Source organism: Gadus macrocephalus, chromosome 5, assembly GCF_031168955.1.
Source record: "Gadus macrocephalus chromosome 5, ASM3116895v1".
Classification (NCBI taxonomy): Eukaryota; Metazoa; Chordata; class Actinopteri; order Gadiformes; family Gadidae; genus Gadus; species Gadus macrocephalus.
In genome coordinates this window covers 20307989-20330414 of record NC_082386.1, presented here as the reverse complement: position 1 = coordinate 20330414, position 22426 = coordinate 20307989, and the positions used below count along the sequence as shown (strand labels likewise).

The window sequence follows — 22426 nt, the reverse complement described above, 5'->3', positions numbered from 1 at the left end:
TAACAACACACACAATTCATTGCACGCACATGCAAAGAGACATTCAAATACAATTACCTGGTCCAAGCGACTCCACACTCTCTACCTTACAACTCTATTAGAACTACAACTCTGAGGGAACTACAACTCTAACTACCGCTGTAATAGAACTACAACTCTGATAGAACTACAACTCTGGAACTACAACTCTAACTACCGCTGTAATAGAACTACAACTCTGATAGAACTAAATCTTTAATGGGACTGCAACTATTATTTAACTACACAACACAACTGCAACTATTATTTAACTACACCTCAGATAGAACTACATCTCAGATTGAACTCCAACTGTAACTCCAACTATAATATAACAAAATCTCTGATTGAACTATCTCTAAAAATTCCAGTTCAAGCCTCAAGATCATGTGAGGTAATTTCAACACTGCCCCCCACATCGTATGCGGTGAGAAACTAATTAAAACAGTTATTTGACATATTTTGGACCTTCAACTGAGAATGCTTTAAGGACAATCAGCATACCAATACAGAAGTTGGTTAAACCTGTACAATTAATTAACGTTAATGTTATTATATTCAATATACAATCATATTCAACGCAACAAAGTTTTGTGTGAGCAGAGAATTGTTTACCAGAGTCGTGTATACAGAATGACGTGTTTCTCCCTTCCGACTTCCTGTTTGGTATTTGGTATCAAATGCGATCGCAGCATAAAACTTCATCTCTGATAGAACTAAATCTCAATAGAACAACAACTGACACAACAGCTATAATAGAACTACAACTCAAAAATAAGTACAACTATAATAGACAACTACCACTCTGATAGTGCTACAGCTACAATGGAAGACCTACAGGAGATAGGAGATACATTTTTGAAGGATACCTTTCGAACAGAAGTGTCGTTGAAAGGCCAACAGAGGGCGCCAGTGTAACATGTTATTGAGTTATACTTTCACGGCCTCCACTGCTTGGAAATCATTCCGTCTATCTGATGGTTTAGCTCCCTAGGGACTGCAGAATCCCCCTCACCTCTTGAGGGAACACCTAAGGACCTGGCTTTAGTGGTGAACTTCGACCTCGCTCCTTCCATGCCGATGACCTGTGGTCTGATTCCGACCGGACCCACTCGGTCCCGTTGTTATATTAAACATGGCCTACAGGACGCAAAATGTTGCTCTGATTTTTATGCTTTGGAAGTGTTGTGTAATTGTGTGAAAGTTGCGTTGTCTAAAGGTGTTCTATAATGGAATTAGAGTGATTCTGAGAATGTGAATCCACGCCTGGATACCCGCCCACATGCAGCCCGTATGTCTGAGAACCGGACCGGTTCCTATGGGACGACCCCGCCTCCTGCGTTCCGTCTGGACCAGACCCCACCCCCCGAGGTCAGTCTGGACCAGACCCCGCCCCCCGAGGTCAGTCTGGGGACCCGACCCCGCCTCCCGCGGTCAGTTCAGGCAGACGCTAACAGGTAGCAGCCTGCAGGGGGCGCCGTCGAGCACCGGGCCAGCGTGTGAAAGGCGTCCACCTCGCAGGAGACCTGACACGGTGAACGCCGCATCGCCTTAGATTTGGGGTCTGGCTCCCATCACAGTTGGCATAGCAACCAGACCGGGCTGCGTTCCTCGATCGTCGGGATGACTTCACTTTCTATTGGATTCCTTATCGCCTCCTGTCTCTCCACCCGTACAGTCATCACATTCCTAGTAAAGATAAACATCAGGCGGACGAAGAGAGATATGGGTTTGGTTTTCTTTGTCTGTCTGTCTCCACCTGTCTGTCTGTTACCACTGAGTTTGGTCCTCTTTGTTCTCGGTTCTCGCCCACGCTAAGAAATATCTTTAGTTTGCATGGATTTTACCCCCCACCACACACACACACACACACACACACACACACACACACACACACACACACACACACACACACACACACACACACACACACACACACACACACACACACACACACACACACACACACACCCTTTGTGGGAGGGTTCAGTAAGGTTATTCATGGACCCTGCAGGCTCCCCCAGATCGAGACCGTACCATTCCATTAAAGCTGCTTTCTCCAGCAGCTCGGAACGTTCCAATCTTAGCCTGAGGGGGGAAAACCAATTAAAATGTATCTTCATTTAGCTGCACTACTACTACACTGTGTGTGTCTGTGTGTGTGTGTGTGTGTGTGTGTGTGTGTGTGTGTGTGTGTGTGTGTGCGTGCGTGCGTGTGTGCGTGATCTATACCCAAACAAGAACGCCAGATCTATGTTACCATGGAAACCTCTCTGCTGTCAGCCTCCTGAGATGCCATAAAAAAGAGAGGCCAGTGTGTGTGTGTGTGTGTGTGTGTGACACGTGTTTGTGTGTGTGCACGTGCGTACATGTGTGTGTAAATTAATCCATGGTCATTCAAGTCACTATGGTAACCAATCTGCTTTTACCATCCGAATGCAAGAATCCTGTGGTACTACTATGGTACTACTGTGGCAAGCAGTACTAGAACATAGTAGTACCAGACAGTTCTAATACTATACAGTATTAGTATGTACTGTCTACTACTAAACAGTAGCTGTATTGGAGTACCTTTTTATTTTTTATTTTGTGATGTCAAACAAGCACACAAAGAGGGGGAGACAGAGAGGGAGAGATAGAAGGGGGGGGGGCCAGAGGAGGGGGGGACAAAGGGGGTGAGACCATAAGGGGAGACAGAGAGGGGGGGACAAAGAGGGTGAGACAGAAAGGGGGAGAGGTAGGAGACCATTTTCTTTGCATTATTTTGGAACACTGGTTTATCGCCCAATCCTCTCGCTCTCTCCATCTCTCTCTCACACACACACGCGCACACGCACACGCACACACACACACACACACACACACACACACACACACACACACACACACACACACACACACACACACACACACACACACACACACACACACACACACACTCCCCTTCTAGGTTAATCCATTACCCAAATGAAACACACAAATCAGTGCTGGCAGCTTTAGTTTGTAACCGGCAATGTTTCAAGGTGATGGGTGTAGAAAGCTACTGCTAGCCTGTTACTGGTTCTACTGGGAGCTGCCCCGTACAACCACAGTCGGCTGCTGGTTATACGAGAATGTGTATGTGTGTGTGTGTGTTTGCATGCATGCATGTGTGTGTGGGTTTGTGTGTGTGTGTGTGTGTTTGTGTTGATGCACGCTTGTGTGTGTGTGTGTGGGTGTGTCCAGAGGGTATCTTGTCCTGCCTGGAATAGATTGATATCTATTGCCCCTCTCTCCCCCTCCCCTCTCTCCCTCCCTCTCTCTGCTCAGGCCAGTCTCTCTCCTCTCAAGGCCTGTTAGATGAAAGAGAGAGAGAGAGAGAGAGAGAGAGAGAGAGAGAGAGAGAGAGAGAGAGAGAGAGAGAGAGAGAGAGAGAGAGAGAGAGAGAGAGAGAGAGAGAGAGAGAGAGAGAGAGAGAGAGAGAGAGAGAGAGAGAGAGAGAGAGAGAGAGAGAGAGAGAGAGAGAGAGAGAGAGAGAGAGAGAGAGGCCCTATCTGTGGGTCTGAACTCGGTGCTGGTGGAACCTGTGTGTGCGTAAAGAGTGTGGACTGGGTTTGAAACGACGTCTTTAATTTAAAGGGACACTGAACAAACCTTTTCTCTACATTATCCCCAACGTAGAAACCCAGGCCGCTGAACGACTGTTACTGTATGACTGTATCTGAAATGACATTCATTCAGAGGACAGGAGGAGAATCCTCCGCCAACGTGGAAGGTTCCACTCTGCTCCGAAGGCGGGGGACGGTCTTTTGACCTGGCCCAGTGAGTAGAGCGTTATATACAACGTGGGTCGCTCCAACGCTCGTACACACCGACACCGCTGAAAAAAACAACTCCTTCCTAGACCTTCTCGGCCCTAACGCCTCTGTTAACATCCTTTAGGGTTCGAACTCCGGCTGAAACGGCTCACTTATATTTAAACATCAACGTGATAAACGGCCCGGCCCAGGAACCTTCCTGGACCATTAACCCCCCTGGACCAGAGACTTTCCTGGACCAGTGAACCCCCCCTGGACCAGAGACATTAATGGACCAAAGACCCCACCCTGGACCAGAAACCTAAGAGATAGGAGTCCACCATCACTACAATTTATTTAAACCTAAAACTTAAAAGTCCAGTGCATCCATTATGGTATATCCAAACATATTCAGAGTAGGTCCAGTATGAAACAGTACCAGTAGGTCCAGTATGAAACATAGTCCCAGTAGATCAAGTATGTAACAGTCCCAGTAGGTCCTATATGAAACAGTCCCAGTAGGTCCAGTATGAAACAGTCCCAGTAGGTCCAGTATGAAACAGTCCCAGTAGGTCCAGTATGAAACAGTCCCAGTAGGTCCAGTAGGTCTTACACGGTGGTCATATGTTTCAGAGAACCAGACCTGAAGAGGAGGAGTTTCTTCTTCAGCTGGCGTGAAGCCTTGATCTTAACAAGGTCCTGGCTCCACCCCGCCTCCCTTCTCCTGTGACCCACTAACCCTGCTCCTCCGCCTCCTCCTCCTCCTCCTCCACCTTTGGCTCCATCACCTCCTCCTCCTCCACCTCCTCCTCCTCCACCTCTTTCTCCACCTCCTCCTGCCACTTCACCTGCCCCTCCACCTCTTGCTCCACCTGCTCCTCTACCACCTCCTCCTCCACCTGTGGCTCCACCTCCTCCTCCTCCTCCACCTTTGGCTCCACCTCCTCCTCCTCCACCTCTGGCTCCACCTCCTGCTCCTGCCCCTCCCCTCTCCTCGGAGGAGCAGCCCCCCGTGGTGTCCTCCTCGTGGGAGGTGGGGTGGGAGCGCTCCTCCAGGAGGGTGGAGGAGGGGGGGAGGAGGAGGAGAGGAGAGGGAGGGAGGAGAGAAGGGGAGGAGCTCCTCAACGGGCCGGGGTTCGCTCGACTCCGCCCACACCTGTCTGGGCGCCGCGGGGCCTCCGAGAGGAGGTGGGGGGTCGCAGGTGGAGCCGCGGCCCCGCCCGCATCGCTCCCCTGGGGGGGGTGGTGTCGGTGGTGGGGGTGGGGGTGGGGGTGGGGGTGGGGGTGACGCCGGTATCCCCTGGTGGTTATGGATGGCGTGGTGTGTTTGTCCAGAAGCTGGGCCTCAGAGAGAACATTGGAGGCCCGGTGTGTTCTCCTGGAACCAGACCCAGGGCCCCTGAGAGACCCAGAAGAGCCTCTGATAGACCCAGAGGAGCCCCTGAGAGACCCAGAGGAGCCTCTGATAGACCCAGGGCCCCTGATAGACCCAGAGGAGCCTCTGATAGACCCAGAGGAGCCTCTGATAGACCCAGAGGAGCCCCTGATAGACCCAGAGGAGCCTCTGATAGACCCAGGGCCCCTAAGAGACCCATGCCGCCTGGTCCCCTTGTCGCCTCTGGCTCTGGCTGCCTGATTGGTGGACGGGTCCTCCTCCGGCTCCGCCTTAATGTTCTTACCGCCAGTTCTGCCGTGCTTACTTCCTGCCTGCACCGGGGCATTGGTCATGTGACCCGTCCCTTCCGGTGGGGGGTGAGACGAGGGGCCAAGCGCTAACCTGTCAGTCGGCCTGGAGGGGCGGGGTTTGTGGTTCTTTCTGGGCGGGGCTAAGCGCGAGCGGCCGGTAGGATGCGCGAGGGACGACTCCCGGTTCCTGGGAGCGGAAAGGTAAGGAAAGGGATCGCTCCCCTCCCCTGGCCCCCCCGCCCCCCCCGGCCCCCCCGGCCCCCCCCTCAGGGGGGCTGGGGTGGGAGGCGGGGGACGGTTTGTGTTCGTCATCCGGGTCCCGGCCGCGCTGCAGACCTCCCCCGCCCTCCGGCCCCCCAGCGCGCCCCCCCGCAGCGCGCCCTGGGAGGGCTCGGTGGTGATGGAGGTCCGGGGCCGGCCGGGCCTGGGGGGCCGACCGGGCCTGGGGGGCGGGGCCCTTCGCTGCAGCAGGGCGGAGATGTAGCCGTCCAGACGGGCGTGGCGATCCGCCGCCACCGGGGGGCGGAGTCCGGTCAGACCGGAAGACCCCCGGGGACCCGGGGGCTGGGGACCTGGGTCGGGGTCCGGGGGGGTCGCGGGGGGGTCCGGGGGCGGGATGGGGCTCTGCAGGGAGGAGGGGGCGCCGGATGGGGGCCGGAACGTTCCGGAAAAAAGATGGGTGACCTCACCCTCATCTAGAGAGAGAGAGAGAGAGAGAGACCAGAGAGAGAGAGACCAGAGAGAGAGACCAGAGAGAGAGACCAGAGAGAGAGACCAAATAGAGACCAGAGAGAGACCAGAGAGAGAGACCAGAGAGAGAGAGATAACCAGAGAGAGATAACCAGAGAGAGACCAGAGAGAGAGAGACCAGAGAGAGATAACCAGAGAGAGATAACCAGAGAGAGAGACCAGAGAGAGACCAGAGAGAGAGAGATAACCAGAGAGAGATAACCAGAGCGAGACCAGAGAGAGAGAGACAACCAGAGAGAGACCAGCAAGAGAGGCCAGAGAGAGAGAGACCAGGGAGAGGTACAAGAGAGAGACAAGCGATAGAGAGAGACCAGAGAGAGATGAGAGAGAGAGAGAGAGGGACCAGAGAGGGACAAGAGAGAGACCAGCGAGAGAGACACAAGAGAGAGAGAGACCAGAGAAAGAGAGAGAGGTAGAGAGAGACCAGCGAGAGAGACAGAAAAAAGAGAGAGAACAGAGAGAGAGACCAGAGAGACCAGAGGGAGGGACCAGAGAGACCAGCGTGAGAGACCAGAGAGAACAGAGAGAGAGACCAGAGAGAGACCAGCGTGAGAGACCAGAGAGAGAATTATGTATGATTTGATCCAATGCTGAACAATGACAGCTCATGTTTGTATGGTAAACACAGTCACTCCAAACAAACGTGTTAGCTTTTATACTCTCTCTATCTTACCACTCAGAGGGGGCGGTCCATGTAGGAGACAGTGGGAGGAGCCAACGGTGTGGAACTGGGAGGAGCCAACGTTGTGGTACAGGGAGAAGCCAACAGTGTGGTAGTGGGAGGAGCCAACAGTGTGGTAATGGGCGGAGCCAATAGTGTGGTAGTGGGCGGAGTCAAAGTTACTGGAAGGACAGCTGGACAAACTTTCACTGAAGACGGAGTTGGACGAGTTAGAGAGAGAGCCTGACACAGCATCACTCAACTCATAGAAACCTAGAGAGAGAGAGAGAGAGAGAGAGAGAGAGAGAGAGAGAGAGAGAGAGAGAGAGAGAGAGAGAGAGAGAGAGAGAAAGACAGAGAGAGAAATACAGAGAGAGGGAGAAAGAGAGAGAGCTGACATGAGGCTAATGAATGGATAGCATGAAGTCAACATGCAGCTCACATACAGCATACATCTAGCATTAAGCAAACCTAGCTAACCTGCAGGGACATACAGCAAGCTTAAAGCTAACATTTAGATAACATATCACCAAAATGTAGCTAACATGAAGTTAGCATGAAGCTAACATGCAGCTAGTAGACTGTAGATAGGTTAAGCAGAACACAGCACGAAGTCGTTGTTAATGTTTAAATAGGGATGGCCTCTGCCGCCTCTCACCTGAGCTGGCCCGGCTGTCTGTCTCCTGGTCACGTGACTCCTCTCCGTCCAATCGGAGATCATTCATCTGGTGATCCAACTCCTTCAGCTGGCCGATCAGCCCCGCATCCCGCGTGAGCAAACAGCCCTGAAACACACGCGCACACGCACGCAAACACACATGCACGCAAACACATAAGCACACGCACGCAAACACATAAGCACACATGCACGTAAATGCACGCTCACAAGCATGCAAACACACAAGCACGCGCGCACACGCGCACATAAATACGCACGCACACAAACATACACACATATACACGCTAACACACACACACACACACACACACACACACACACACACACACACACACACACACACACACACACACACACACACACACACACACACACACACACACACACACACACACACACACACACACACACACACACACACACAGATTATCTCAGCAAATACATCTGTAGACAGGGAAGTCACTCTACAGGTAACCAACCATCATCTGGTTAGTTAGTCACTCTACAGGTAACCAACCATCATGTGGGGGTCATGTTGGAATCCTCTAGTCTGATCTGGTTCAGGTCATGGTTGGTTGGTTCATCATGATGCAACGATGAGTCGATTTACAGAAAATAAGAAAACATTTGCTGCTTCATCAGAAATTCTACGTTTTGGTTCATGGAACATTATTAAATGAATAGGCGTACGAAAGTATTGTTTTTATTTAATTATTTAAAAAATACTAAATAAATACTAAATACTGTACGAAATAACTGTATTTATTATGCGCTATATTGGTTAGATAATGAAGGCACATTGAAGACATGACTTTGGATTGACTTATGATTGACTTTGTTGTTATGAGATTTTGTATATAATAGGATACTAAATGATGAACAGGGGAAATCAAAGCAGCACATCGCTGGACTATCGGCGTCAGGTGTAGCCTAGTCATACCAGATTCTGCTCCACGAGCTGCTCCTCCATACCCGGGTAGACCCCCCGGTGGTACCCGGTGACCCGGTTCTCCGCCTCCCGGGAGCTGACCGGAGTCAGAGGACCGGCGTCAGACCGGAGCGTCAGCGCGTGCCGAACCCGGAGCTTCTGTCTGCGTCTTCGGTAGCAGAGCTCCGCGAGACCGCACCGCGCCGCCTCGAGCCCCTCCAGTGTGCGCGCCGGGTCCACGTCCTCCCGCGCCCGCCACGCGTCCCGCTCCTCCTCCGTCCCGCACCTCCTCACCTCGCGCGGCTCAGCGGGAGGCAGAGAAGAGGTCTCCGGTCGGACCACCGCGTCCATCCCTGCTGCTGCTGACGGAATGGTTTACACAGGCGCGCGTTACCGGAGCCCACCCCGCCGCGAGGTCACTGCGGCAGAATCACGCGATGATAACAAAGCGGGAACACCGTTGGTGACCGATCCGGTTCACACCAACTTTCAGATCAGATGTGGATCCATGATGCTCGGGAGGAGCCGTCAAGTGAGGCGCGCTCACGGTGACTTCGGTTACTGAAGAACACGCACGCACGCACGCACGCGCAAATACACCCACGACCACACACACACACACACACACACACACACACACACACACACACACACACACACACACACACACACACACACACACACACACACACACACTTATATTGCACGTAACATAAGTCTATCAATCGAATGTTTTTGACAAGCAGGACTATTGTTTTCTAATACGCGCGTGTCTCGTGACCGTTCCCCAATGACGTCAGTAATCGTGCACCGCTCCGGCGCAGGTAATAACGGGACAGTATGAGGTCACACAGCAGTAGGCCTACAAGCATACGGACGCGCTACAGGTTCAAGTGACAGAACAGTGCCCCCTCGTGGTCGGTTAGAGTTATACTATCTGTTATTCTGTTATACTTCAACCTCACCTGGGCCCACCCATGAGGCTCTGGCTGTGAACACGACTTCCCTGAACGAAGCTCCCCTATTGGCCGGTGGACAGCAGGGCCTGTAAACCTGCTGCTGGAGAAGAGACTCAGAGCCCCCATTCTATAATCCAGTGGGCTCCACCACACCCCCCTCTCCCATCTGGTTAGGGATGAAGAGGTTTTTTTTAACAAGGGGGAGGGGTAAGGGGAAGGGGTAAGGGGTAGAAATGGGATTGGGTCTTACTTTCGACAACGACAATACACTACTTTATGGTCCGTATACGTAGGGTGGTTACTGGGTGGTGGCTAAGTGACATCGTCAGTCTGGTTTAACAGTCTGATGGCCTGGGGAAAGAAACTCCTCCTCATCCTCTCTGGGTTGACCCTCAGCAGACGGCAGCGTCTCCCTGAAGGAAGCAGGGTGAACTGACTGTTGTTGGGGTGGCTGACACCACTAGTGATCTTATATTTATATCTTATATTATGGAAGACGTTTGACCAAAGACATATGATGGAATCGGAAAAAAGTGACCCTTTTATTTATTTTTTAACTTTTAACATATTTACAATATTATCGAAATTATAACAAGAGTACTATATTTATTGGGGGACGTGGGTTTAAAAATCGGATGAATCGGATTGTTGCTTTGAAGAATCCATAACTAGAGAGTGCACTGCGCAGCCCGCCCCCCACCTTTTAGAAAAGAATCTCCCGATTGAAATGCTATTGGTTTAATATTTAATTAATTGAATATTAAAATATATATTGCATATATATAAATATAAAATGATTTAGTTATAATATTATAAGTAGACCATAGCTTTTTTTTTGCAGTTGATCGTATTTTATTCCTATAGCCAGGGCTGTCAAACATGCTCCTCCAGGAGGGTGGAGGAGGGGGGGAGGAGGAGGAGAGGAGAGGGAGGGAGGAGAGAAGGGGAGGAGCTCCTCAACGGGCCGGGGTTCGCTCGACTCCGCCCACACCTGTCTGGGCGCCGCGGGGCCTCCGAGAGGAGGTGGGGGGTCGCAGGTGGAGCCGCGGCCCCGCCCGCAAACAGCCGGATCCGGCCCAGAGCATATATTTCCGAGTATGGAAAAAAAAAAGTAAACCTCTAGCCCATTCCTGTGATGAGTTATGATACTTAGAAATTAAGTTACACACAAAACGCTTACACAGAGTGCAGAGTTTTCCAGGAAAAATGGACTGAGAATTATTTATTCACAGAGGTGAATAAAAAATCTGTGCGCTTGGTATGTAATCAGCAAGTTTCAGTGCTCAAAGACTATAATTTTCTGCGCCACTATGAGAAAAATATAACCATTTGAATGGACAACTAAGAAAAGAGGAGATAGACAAATTGTTAGTTGGTCTGATGAAACAGCAGTCTACTTTTACTTTCAGCCGCGAGGTCAGTGATGCAGCAGTGAGAGCCAGCTTCCTTATTGCTCACGAGATAGTGCAAAAAATGCAGTTGTGTTGCAAAGCACTAAAAATGGATCATGAAATGAGTGTGATTGTAAAAACTGTAAATTTCATCATAGAGCGAGGTCTGAATCACCGTCCGTTTGACCTTTTCTCAGAGATAAAGACATTCAGGCTGGCGTACCATACCACACTGAAGTACGGTGGTAAAGCAGAGGTGCCGTGCTCAAGCGTTTCTTTAAGCTACGAGAGGATATTGGACAGTTCATGGAGAAAAAGGGTAGCCCAGTGAAGGAACTTAAATGTCTGCAGTGGGTGCAGGATGTTGCCTTTATGGTGGATATTACACAGCACGTGAATAATCTTATCAGTATCTTAACTCAGTAGCCTATAACGACAGCATCCGCGCATTCAAGTTAAAACTGTCACTCTGGGCGACGCAGCTATCTAGCGGTGACAACGCCCATTCCCCATGGCCAACAGCTGTGCGTGCGGCCGGACGTAATGCTGATATGGATCAATACAAAGACAAGATAACAGGATTGCCGCAGCAGTTCGAGCAGAGGTTGCAGGTCTTCAGTGAACTAGAGAAGGAATTTGCAGTTTTTCGCTCGCCATTTAGCCTTCTGACATGCCAGCTGACATCCAACTCGAGATAATTGACTTGCAGTGTGATACAAATATGAAGGAGAAATTTGCGTCGGTGGGCTTGGGCACATTTCATCAATATCTCTTGCCAGGGTACCCCAAATTAACATCCCTGGCTGCAAAGGTTTTATCCATGTTTGGGACTACCCATCTTTGTGAACAGGTGTTCTCTGTAATGAACCTAAATAAAACAAAGCACAGCTCAAGGTTAACAAACACACACTTGAGTGACATTGTGAAAGGTTCTGCTACTCAGGATTTGACCCCTGATATCGATGCACTCGTAAAGGCTAAAAGATGCCAAGCTTCAAGAGCCAGCAGCAGCAAATAGACTGCAGGGAGAAAAAAAAGTTAATCAGCAAGTAGGCCTGGGCCTAATTCTTGTGATGCTCTTTCAGAAATGTTTGCACTATGTTGAATACAGATCTTTGAAAATAAGTTTGCAGCATATCATTCTCAGCTTCAGTAGCCTACAAAACAGTTTGATCTGATGTATCTCATTGCTCATGCACTGCTATAACTTTTATGTTTGTTTATTTTATTTATGTGTGCAAATTTACATTATCAAGGCAGTATGATAGCTTTCTTCATAGCTCCCACTTGAGTTTGTTCAGTGTGGTGAGTTGGTTCAGGTGTTATATATATATGATGTAAAAATGTATTCACTCAACTCTATAAAAATAAACCGGTTGTTAATGAATGTGAAATGCATTTTATTTCAATTCCATTGGCCTATCTGTGAATAAATGTGTTGTGCTAATATAGATTCTTGTGATCCGTGATTATGTCGGCTACAAATGTAGGCTGAATGATAAAGCATAGTACTGAAAAACAAAGCTAAAGATTTGGAGTTGACGTAGGTTATTTTGCCATTATTTTACTGGTCCGGCCCACTTGAGATCAGATGGGCCGTATGTGGCCCCTGAACCAGTGTTTGACACCCCTGTTTTAGCGTTACTGCCACCTCCCTATAGTACTAAAGGGCCATAGCACCACATAGATGAGTACCTGGGTCAATATTTGATGTCAATGAATTGAAGTAGAGTAAAGATAGAGAGGTTTTCGTAGAGGTAGGGTTAGGCAAAGTCTCCAAGAAATCAATAAATCCAATGCAAACCAATTCAAGATCGACCATGTCAACTTGATGAAACACAAACAGGTGGATACCTTGATACCAAAAATTTGACACATTATTTAGAACATTATTATTATCATATGAATGGCTTTAATCTATTCTCTTTAGATGTTTCAGAGCAGAAGAGCGTCAGCCGCAGAGATCCTGAAGGAATAGTTCTGCTCTCGACTCTCAGCCCAAATGCTTTGGGTTTGATTCCAACATCCCCAATAAATAAAGTACTCTTGTAATTAAATCCATAGCAATAATGTGAAAACCCCAGTCGATAATGTAACTTTTACATTAAGGGTAACTTTTTTCTGATTCCATCATGTCTTTTGTCATGTGTCTTCCATAATATGTTTTCCATCATGTCTTTAATTTATGTTTAGTGTAATTGTTTTTGCTAGATAAACCCGCTGTAAAACATCAGCAGCATTGGCTAAAGTGTTGCTTTACGAATAGGCTACTATAGCATATCGGATTAGCAACAATTGTTGTGTGCGTGTCGCCGTGTCCCCTTTATACTGCTCCTGTTTTTTTATTAAATAAAAAATCTCATTCAGTTGTCTGTACGCTTTTCCTCCACCAATGTCGTCGGCCGTCTGCTCAGAGAGGTTGGAGCGAGGACTGTGAGCGTTACCGCCCGGAGGCTAGCTAGCTTGACCCGCAGGCGCTTACGGAGCTCCGAAAACGGGAGAGAGAGGGAGGGAGGGAGGGAGGGAGGGAGGGAGGGACGAGGGAGGGAGGATATTCGGGAAGTTTTACTATATAATTGTCTGATCATACAACTTTTATTTGTATCATCTGTACATATGTAACCCTATGAGAATTAAGACTCACAACAGATTTGACAAAAGGGAAAATTATAAAACACTATGGTGCACGTGTGTGTGTGTGTGTGTGTGTGTGTGTGTGTGTGTGTGTGTGTGTGTGTGTGTGTGTGTGTGTGTGTGTGTGTGTGTGTGTGTGTGTGTGTGTGAAGAACATGAAGAAACTTTGTCCTATTCATTGTGGTCAAAAAATTTGATTCTATGTTAGGCCCAGTAGGTAACACCTTCTGTTCCTTCTTCTGCTAATCTTGGTGTGAGGAGGAAGGAAGTCTTCAGTGCCGTTTTGTTTCTGTTCAGCCCACTGCATGAACTGGAACCACAGACTAGAAATCAGACCACCTTCCTCCTCTACGGTAACTTTTAACTTTTACTTATATTGTTAACCAATCTAATTCATAGAGTTTTGCTTGGGTGTATTTTTAACATGCAGGTATGTTTAAATCTCTCCCCAGAACAAGAGAGTGAGAGAGGAGAGGACCCACCATGACTTTAAGATCAGCAGCCAGAGGATTTCTAGCTTTCCTTCTCTCAGTTCAAGGTTGGTTAATTTACAGTGTGACCATTTTAACTGTTTCAATAACGTGACAACGAAGCAACTGGAACCATGAGAGGTTGAAACCAAAGCAAGGTTAGAATAATGGTAAATGGAACATTAAACATCACCGTCTAGAAAGCTGTCTTTGGTTAAACAGACCACAAGAATAGAGAGTGGTCCTCTTTGCATCGTTCAGTCATTGTAAAATACCACTTCGCTGCTGGTTGTTTGGAGTGAAAGTGCTGGTTTTATGAGAACAATACTCATTTGAGATTGATGGTTGCTAGACAATCCTGAACTATTTATTGCATCGAAGTGTTCATAAAAAAAAGTCTAAATCTACTGCTTTCCTCCCATTTAGTCTATTAATGATGATTAGAACATGGAATATGTTGCAATGTTAGAATTCTGATTCAGTGATTCGATAGAAACTGCATTCCATCTCCTCGCCTCTCCCCTATCTCCTGCTCTCCTCTCTCCTCTCCTTGTCCTCTCCCTTCTCCTTTTCTTCTCTCCTTTCCTTGTCTGCCCTCCTCTATTTTTTCCCCTGTCCTCTCCTCCTCCATTTCTTTACTCCTCTATTTTCCTTGTTTCCACTCTTCTTCCCGACTTTCTCCTCGCCACTATTCCCACGTTCTCTCCTTGGCTCCTCTCCTCACCTCCTCTACTCTAAATTCCTTATCTCCACATCTAAATAATTCTAAAGCTTATGGTGACATTGCTCCAACAGAAGCACATAGACTACAGGGCTGAGGCCTTTAGAGACTAATCACAGCCTGGTAGCCTACACCACCTAATTCATTAACTGTTACAGTGTGTTATTCAGTTAATGTAATGTAGACAGTTCTGCATTTCAGCGGGGGGGGGGTCGTGTTGAACTTGATTCCCCCCTGGCTACGTCTCTAGTGTCACTTGGTGTTCTGGAACGTTCCGCTCACAGCTCTGTGGTCAGCATGTATCTGTAGTGTTCATCTCCACCCACCAGCCTCCATCTCTTTATGTATCTTCTGATCTGTTCATCAGGTGAACCTCTGTGTCTTGTTCATTCTCAATGAGATGTGTTTGTTTCTTCCCAGTGCTTCGGGGTAACGGTGACTTGAGAGTTACTTACTCATCTAGTAATGTCTGCGCTCTAAGAGGAGCGATGGTTTACATCGGCTGCACTTATGAATACCCTGACAGCGTACAGTACCGCCCTACAACAGTCAGAACACTGTGGTTTACTGAAGGAGACAACTATCAGGCTGTTGATCTGAAACACGATGCAGGCTATACAGGTCGTATTGAATACAGATGTGAAGAGGTCAGCTGTACCAGGTCCAGATGTCATGGGACATGTGCCCTGAGAATCAGAGACCTGAGATGGAGTGACTCTGCTGTCTACAAGTTTAGGTTCACAACAAACCAACCAGGTGTTGAATATACTGGTGAACCTGGAGTGAAGTTATCTGTTACAGGTAAACTTGGATTAGCAATGAGTGTATCGTGTGTGTGTGTGTGTGTGTGTGTGTGTGTGTGTGTGTGTGTGTGTGTGTGTGTGTGTGTGTGTGTGTGTGTGTGTGTGTGTGTGTGTGTGTGAGAGAGTATGTGTGTTTATTGGTTCTAGAAGGATTGTGTTAGATGTTATTTTAATTATTTTGAATAATTGTATGTATTTGTTCTCATACCCAGATCTCCAGGTGAAGGTGTCCTTTCCTTACCCTACCATTCCTACCTGGACAAATCTGGAGTGTCACAGTAGGTGTGGTCTAGCTGGGGATCCTCGCTACATCTGGTTCAGGAATGGACAGAATCTAGGACAGGGATTGAACAACTTGGTCGTACCTAAGTTTGGAGACAGCTATTCATGTGCTGTTGAAGGATACGCTCTCCGCTCTCCTTCAGTGTGTAAGTCCACTCCACAGTACACTGACATGATAACAGATGTAATGGACCCTTTAGGGTACAGAACTACATGTTACTATATGAACCAGTGTAGAGTCTGTTCTGAACGGGCCGATCACTCCCGTATTGCTACTTGCAGCTTTCTCGAGCATCGCTCCTTTAAAATACTTCACACTCGACACGGCACTTCCTGTGTTCACAGTAATACGCCCGACACTGACGTAGATCAAAGGAGACATACAGGGACTCTTCTAATGATTGTTAGACTAATATAATGGTTGTGTATCCAGCATGCATACACTCACATGTGAGCACGCACGCACGTACACGTACACATACATACCGTACATACATACATACATACATACATGCATACATGCATAGCCTACATACATTCCTCGCTTTATCGTAAATGGACTCAAACTGCCGGTATTAATGATTAATGAATATAATTAATGAAATGTAACTGTTAACAGACGCTCCAAAGACCCCCTCAGTGACCGTGAGACCCTCTGGTGAACTAGAGGAGGGCAGCTCAGTGACTCTGAGCTGCAGCAGTGATGCTAACCCAGCAGCTAACTACACCTGGTTCAAGGTTATTAATCAGCGTTACTATAGACACATGAACCAGGGACCACAGCTCGTCTTTGGACGCATCCTGTCTACAGACTCTGGACAATACTGCTGTATAGCTCAGACTGAGCTAAGGACGTCTGAGTTGATCTATATATACGTGAAATGTGAGTAAAACATATTTAACATCATATTACAGATGTTATCAAATAAATATGTGAATCTTGTCCACATTGGTCATCAGTAAATTCATTGTGCAATAAACCCACAAACCTTTCGTTATTATTAATACTGCCATGAATATAAATGTACATGCTGCTTTTACGTGTTTCTACGTGTCTCCAGATCGGCCCAAACACACATCTGTGTATTCAAGACCCTCTGGTGAAATAAAGGAGGGCAGATCAGTGACTCTGAGCTGCAGCACTGATGCTAACCCAGCAGCTAAGTACACCTGGTTCAAGAACAACCAATCTCTGCCCTGGGGACCAAGTCAACGTCATACCTTCACCTCAGTCCGCCCTGAAGACAGAGGAACGTACCGCTGTCACGCAAAGAACAAATACGGACAACTGAGCTCTAACTCGATATCCTTAAATGTTAAGTGTGAGTTGAAAATCGGTCTAATATGTAAAAATCTTTGGTATATCTTGTCTTTAAAATGTAGAGCTGGAATTCATGTATTGCTGTACGCCTGTAAAACCATGTTCCTCATTAAAAAGTTTAGTATTTAATAAATAATAAACTTTTGAATGAGTAACATTTATACTAATAAATACTATTTATTAGTATAAACAGTATTCTGTAACATTCTGGCATTGCAGTTGCTGCTAAACACGGTTTCATAACTTCAGGAAGAATATTGATAATTTGTGTTTATAACAGACGCTCCGAAGACCCCCTCAGTGACCGTGAGACCCTCTGGGGAAATAAAGGAGGGCAGATCAGTGACTCTGAGCTGCAGCACTGATGCTAACCCAGCAGCTAAGTACACCTGGTTCAAGAACAACCAACCTCTGCTCTGGGGACCAAGTCAACCTCATACCTTCCCCTCAGTCCGCCCTGAAGACAGAGGAACATACCGCTGTAAAGCAGAGAACAAATACGGACAACTGAGCTCTAACTCGATAATTGTGGATGTCCAGTGTGAGTTGAAAACATGCCTAATATGTATACAACTTTTCTATATCTGGTCTTTCAAAAGACAGAGCTGTTATTCATGTATTACTGCTTGCCTGTAAACACCTATGACTTACTGCTGGTGCAGTTGCTGCTAAACACAGATCCATAACTTAAGGATGGATATTGTTATTTTATGTTCAGATCCTCCAAAGAATCTCTCAGTGACCCTGAGTCCCTCTGGTGAAATAAAGGAGGGCAGTTCAGTGACTCTGAGCTGCAGCAGTGATGCAAACCCAGCAGCTAACTACACCTGGTTCAAGGAACATGCAGTCTCAGTGGTGGAATCAGGACAGACCTACACCATCACTCATATCACTTTGGAGCATGCAGGAAACTATTGCTGCCAAGCTCATAATGGAATCGGACTTCATAATTCCACCTTTTTTTTGTTAATTAAAGGTAATTGTTTATTCAAAGGACACACAGAGCTTCCACACAGTCAAAGGCACACAGTTAAACAACAGCCTTCTTATGTTGCAGTTTGTAATCTGTGTTTGAAATCCGTTTCCTATGTTCCAGTGACATCCTCATCATCACAGACAATGGCAGCTTTAACACCCATCGGCGTATTACTGGCCATTATTCTCCTCCTCGTCATCCTCTGGATGAGGTGAGATCTCTCTCTTTCTCGTATCCCATTCCTTAACTTCACCTGTTGCTTCTTCATCTCTATGTTCTCTTCATAAGAAGAAAGAGGGCCTCCAGAAAAGCATGTGGACAGGGAGGAAGGCCAGATACCGTGCTGGAGGTGAGACACACGGTGGAAGTACCCCGAGACCACAACACAAGGCTAGGAGAGACTATACTTCACAGTGTCTGTTTTTTCATAAAGAACAGTCTGAAGCTCCACCCTCGACATGGACATTTCTGAACTGGAGATAAATTAGATTATGTTTCCATTTTACGTATGAAAACAATGCCCATTTTAGTGGGAATGTGCCATAGACCTCCCAAACAGAATAAGAATATAAGTGGGAAGAAACTGATTGCTGCTGTCATACTGATTTGACCAGAGATTGTACCTTACTGGGCGATCCTAATGCTTGTACAAGACGAGGGTCTATCTTACCTGGCGATTTTTATACAAATGTGGAAACTCCAACAAGTTCTTCAACAAGTTGTTTCCGTTGTGAAGTTCAATTAGTTGGTTTATCAACAAAATGAGGAGCCAACGCTGTTGATTTAGTATAATTTCTATTCAAAACAAAGCTGAAGATAAAGATGTTGGTCTGTGGGGGAGAGAGAGGATGAAAACAGGATGAAGGAGATTATATATTTTTGATCAGCTCAAGTGTAGGGGAGGGATAGAGACTGGTGTCTGGCAGGGAGACAGTCTCATCGACTAACAGTGGGGTCAGAGACAGGGCACTGGCAGGGAGGGGACGAACAGCATGAGGTAAAACCATATCAATCTAACCATTTAAAAATGAATACAATCCTCAACAAGCCTCCATTTGAGACTTTAAGTCTCACCAATCCGATGAATACATTCCTCAACAATGTTCATCTGTGAATAGAAACTTCATTATCAGTCTCGGATTTACATAGTCATGTTTGCTTAAAGGGGGAGATCTAAGGTCAGATCTAGGGTAAGATCTAGGGTGAGATCTAGGGTAAGATCTAGGGTGAGATCTAGGGTGAGATCTAGGGTAAGATCTAGGGTAAGATCTAGGGGACAAACTGGGATGTGGTGAGACTTCTGCCAGTGAGCAGAATGGGAAGATTGGTGAATTGTAATTTTGTTTTAAAGAAGAAAATTAAGATGTTGTTCAAAGATAAAATGGTTTTAAGAGCTCAACAGATGGAGGAAAGCTTGCCAGTAAGTGAGTGAGGCCTACAGCAGCCTGCATGGTGGGACCACTAGTCACTACCAAGGCTCTCTGGATGAACCAGACACACATGACCTTCAGGACCGCTTCCAGGAAGTGTAAACTGTTTTCTAAATGTGCTCTAATGTCCTCAATCACCTTCAGCCACTTCCTGGTCCCGTGTATGAGAACGTCTCAGCTCTGACCAATCGCTCGGCTCCTGCAGCACAGAGAGAACCAATAGAAGAGCAAGATGACCTTCACTATGCCAGCATCCACGCCTCTCGCTCAGAGAACCAGGAAGTGCTTCGCTGTCGGGCTGGCTCTCGTGTCCAATCGGACCTGGCAGACGCAGTCTTTTACTCTGTGGTCAACATTAAAACACCCAACGCTGTCCATGGGTAAGATTCTCTTGGTATTTCTAAAGAGGAAAATAGACTCTACGTTTTGGGACTTTATCAACCCAATGGATCTGCCACATGGTCACTGAATTTCTGTCTTCGTTGCAGAGAAACTGACCAGACAGAGGCGGAGTACACTTCAGCGTTGTACAGCACTGTCAAAAAACACCCCGGAGTTTGAAACAGTTGTGGCAGCAGGATTTAATTAAAGGGACTAGGTAGAGAGTCGCATCCATTTAGTTAAACAGGTCAATACGCTGGCTGCATATGGCGCTTAATTACCTGGAGTGATACATGATCTGATGACTGTTGAATTGATTTGACTTATTTACTTGATTGTGTATGTTCCTCTTGTGATGGCCCCAGCGAGGCCACATCTTATCCAGGGCCTCTTTCTCTGGTGGATGTAGCTCTGCTTCATCGCTACCACCTGCTGGTTACCAGCATGTACTGCAATTGTGAGGGGATGGCTTAACGGTACCACCTGCTGGTAACCTGAATGTACTCGACCTGTGAGGGGAGCAGTGGCGTCACTAGGCAGTTTCATCGGGGCTAAAGACCCTGATATTATTTAATTAGAAAAAAATATATACCAACATGCTTTTTCTTTTGTCTTTCATTTTTTAGCTTGCTTACACTAGAAACAAACATGGGGATTCCAGGGGCATCTCAAAATAAAGTATCTAAGTCCTTCTAGATAGTCCTTCTGGCAAGAGAATAAACGGTTTAAAAACATAACCGGACTGTTTACCACCTCAAGTGAATTAACCTATCCTATCCCAAGTCATATATATATATATATATATATTAGGGATGGGCGTGAGGAATCGATTACTCGAGTACTCCTCGTTACAAATGAACTCGGTTGGTGGACAGGCAAACTCGAGTTTGCATATACACACACAAACAAAGTTTTCTGAAGCAAATGTATCAATTTTCTGTCGGCGCCACTAACGCATGACGTGGGCACAAAGAAAATTAAATGCATCCATTTTCATGGCGCGTTCCGTGCCGTGTGCAGGCACGCCAGAATTCAAAAAGTTAAGAGATGGCGGTTAAAGCAAACCGCAGCGAAGAATTGAAATACTTTAAAGAAATAGGAGATCATAAGGTGAAATGTAAAATATGGCAAGCGAAATCGAGCTACCAGAAAGTACTATGCGGCAACATATGCTCCTGAAACACAACGGTGAGTTCGGGAAAGCAGACCCGCAGCAACGGTGAAAGTGAAAGTGAGTGTGTCGGCTATTTTCACCGCCGCAAGACGCAGCTGTAATCCCGGGCGTGTAGAGAAGATCACAACGCTGAGTATTTCCATAGTCCATTTGCTGCCGTTTTATTTGCAGCTTTAAATTATTTGCAATGGTTAGGCTACTTGTTTCGTTTTTTTTAAACTGTCACAGGCCTTGGTTCGACGTGATTTAAATTGTGAGACGCATATTTATTTTTGTAAGGAAAATGTGTTTTGAACGTTTGCAAAAATAAATAATGAATACTCTGATAACTCTGACTGTTTTGATGGAGAATAAGCATTACATGTTTGGTTGGTAATATTGCCGTTCATCATTAGGCCCATTCCTGCTGCAGATGCGTTGCATTCTAAAAATAGATTTGATTTAACGAGTACTCGATTGATCCTCGAGGAATTCCTTCGATCACTCGAGTTTGGAATTTACTACTCGTGCCCATCCCTAATATATATATATATTTGTGCTGTCAGTTAAACGCGTCATTAACGGCGTTAACGCAAACCAATTTAAACAGCGTTAATTCTTTTATCGCGCGATTAACGCAATTTCTTATTTGCACTATAGGCTTTTTTTTGGATCGTCCTGTTTTGATCAGTATATGCCAATGTTGTTATCAATAAAAAAACATTTGCACAAGGCAAGCCGATGCACTTCTCCATGTTGATAAGAGCTGTAGAATATTGGTGTATTTTAGTGTCTCTCTTTTGTTCACATTTCTAGTCTAGGGACAAGCCAGGGCCTCTCATACTGACGAGGTGTTCTGCCATTGTTATGTCTCAACAAGGTTGAACCGACCTGGTCCTCCGGGACATGGCCAGGGCGTTATTCATATATCCCCTTTTTGTATAATACTCGCCCCAACCCTTTGGTTCGACGAGAAGAGGGTTCGACAGCCAAGGAACAAGTCATCGACCACCGGGTCCACTATAGATTATTCAACCTAAGTCTGTATCTCGCTGTATTACATCCTGGAATAAACCATCTATTCAACCCTCTAATCCAACCTGTCAAGCTGCTTTGATTTAGACTTCAAGAATTACTACTACGACTGAAAATACACAACGCGTCGCAGAGTCTGTCTGAACAGTTTAGAAATAAGCTGAAATCTAACAGAGCATTAAAATGAGAACAATTAATGGGACAAAGAAATCAAGGGATATTTAGCATAGAAAAAAGATTTGCGAATAATCGTGAGTTAACTATGACATTAATGTGATTAATCGCGATTAAATATTTTAATCGCTTGACAGCACTAATATATATTCCCTTATATTCGTTTTACTCTGAAATAACTTGAATGGGACTTAAGAT

General features: G+C 46.6%; 2 protein-coding genes across 2 annotated transcripts; both read left to right on the top strand.

Moving 5' to 3' along the window:
• The first annotated feature begins 13744 nt into the window (after positions 1–13744).
• LOC132458295 (B-cell receptor CD22-like) lies at positions 13745–17624 on the top strand. Its single transcript, XM_060052876.1, has 7 exons — positions 13745–13835; positions 13935–14020; positions 15094–15474; positions 15689–15904; positions 16378–16641; positions 16820–17080; positions 17620–17624. Exons 2-7 carry the CDS (start codon positions 13966–13968, stop codon positions 17622–17624), a joined length of 1182 nt encoding a protein of 393 aa, XP_059908859.1. The 5' UTR covers positions 13745–13835; positions 13935–13965.
• Positions 17366–20438, top strand: LOC132457363 (uncharacterized). Its single transcript, XM_060051646.1, has 4 exons — positions 17366–18266; positions 18344–18404; positions 19630–19865; positions 19974–20438. The coding sequence occupies exons 1-4, from the start codon at positions 17773–17775 to the stop codon at positions 20044–20046; spliced, it is 864 nt and encodes a 287-aa protein (XP_059907629.1). The 5' UTR covers positions 17366–17772; the 3' UTR covers positions 20047–20438.
• Positions 20439–22426: the final 1988 nt, after the last annotated feature.

Excerpts from the sequence above, each read along its gene's own strand:
- LOC132458295 (XM_060052876.1), top strand. The coding sequence starts at position 13,966 with ATGACTTTAAGATCAGCAGCCAGAGGATTTCTAGCTTTCCTTCTCTCA. Across the intron at positions 14,021-15,093 it reads TTTCCTTCTCTCAGTTCAAG|TGCTTCGGGGTAACGGTGAC; the intron begins GTTGGTTAATTT and ends GTTTCTTCCCAG. Across the intron at positions 15,475-15,688 it reads AGTGAAGTTATCTGTTACAG|ATCTCCAGGTGAAGGTGTCC; the intron begins GTAAACTTGGAT and ends TCTCATACCCAG.
- LOC132457363 (XM_060051646.1), top strand. The coding sequence starts at position 17,773 with ATGGATATTGTTATTTTATGTTCAGATCCTCCAAAGAATCTCTCAGTG. Across the intron at positions 18,267-18,343 it reads CTCGTCATCCTCTGGATGAG|AAGAAAGAGGGCCTCCAGAA; the intron begins GTGAGATCTCTC and ends TCTCTTCATAAG. Across the intron at positions 19,866-19,973 it reads ACACCCAACGCTGTCCATGG|AGAAACTGACCAGACAGAGG; the intron begins GTAAGATTCTCT and ends TCTTCGTTGCAG.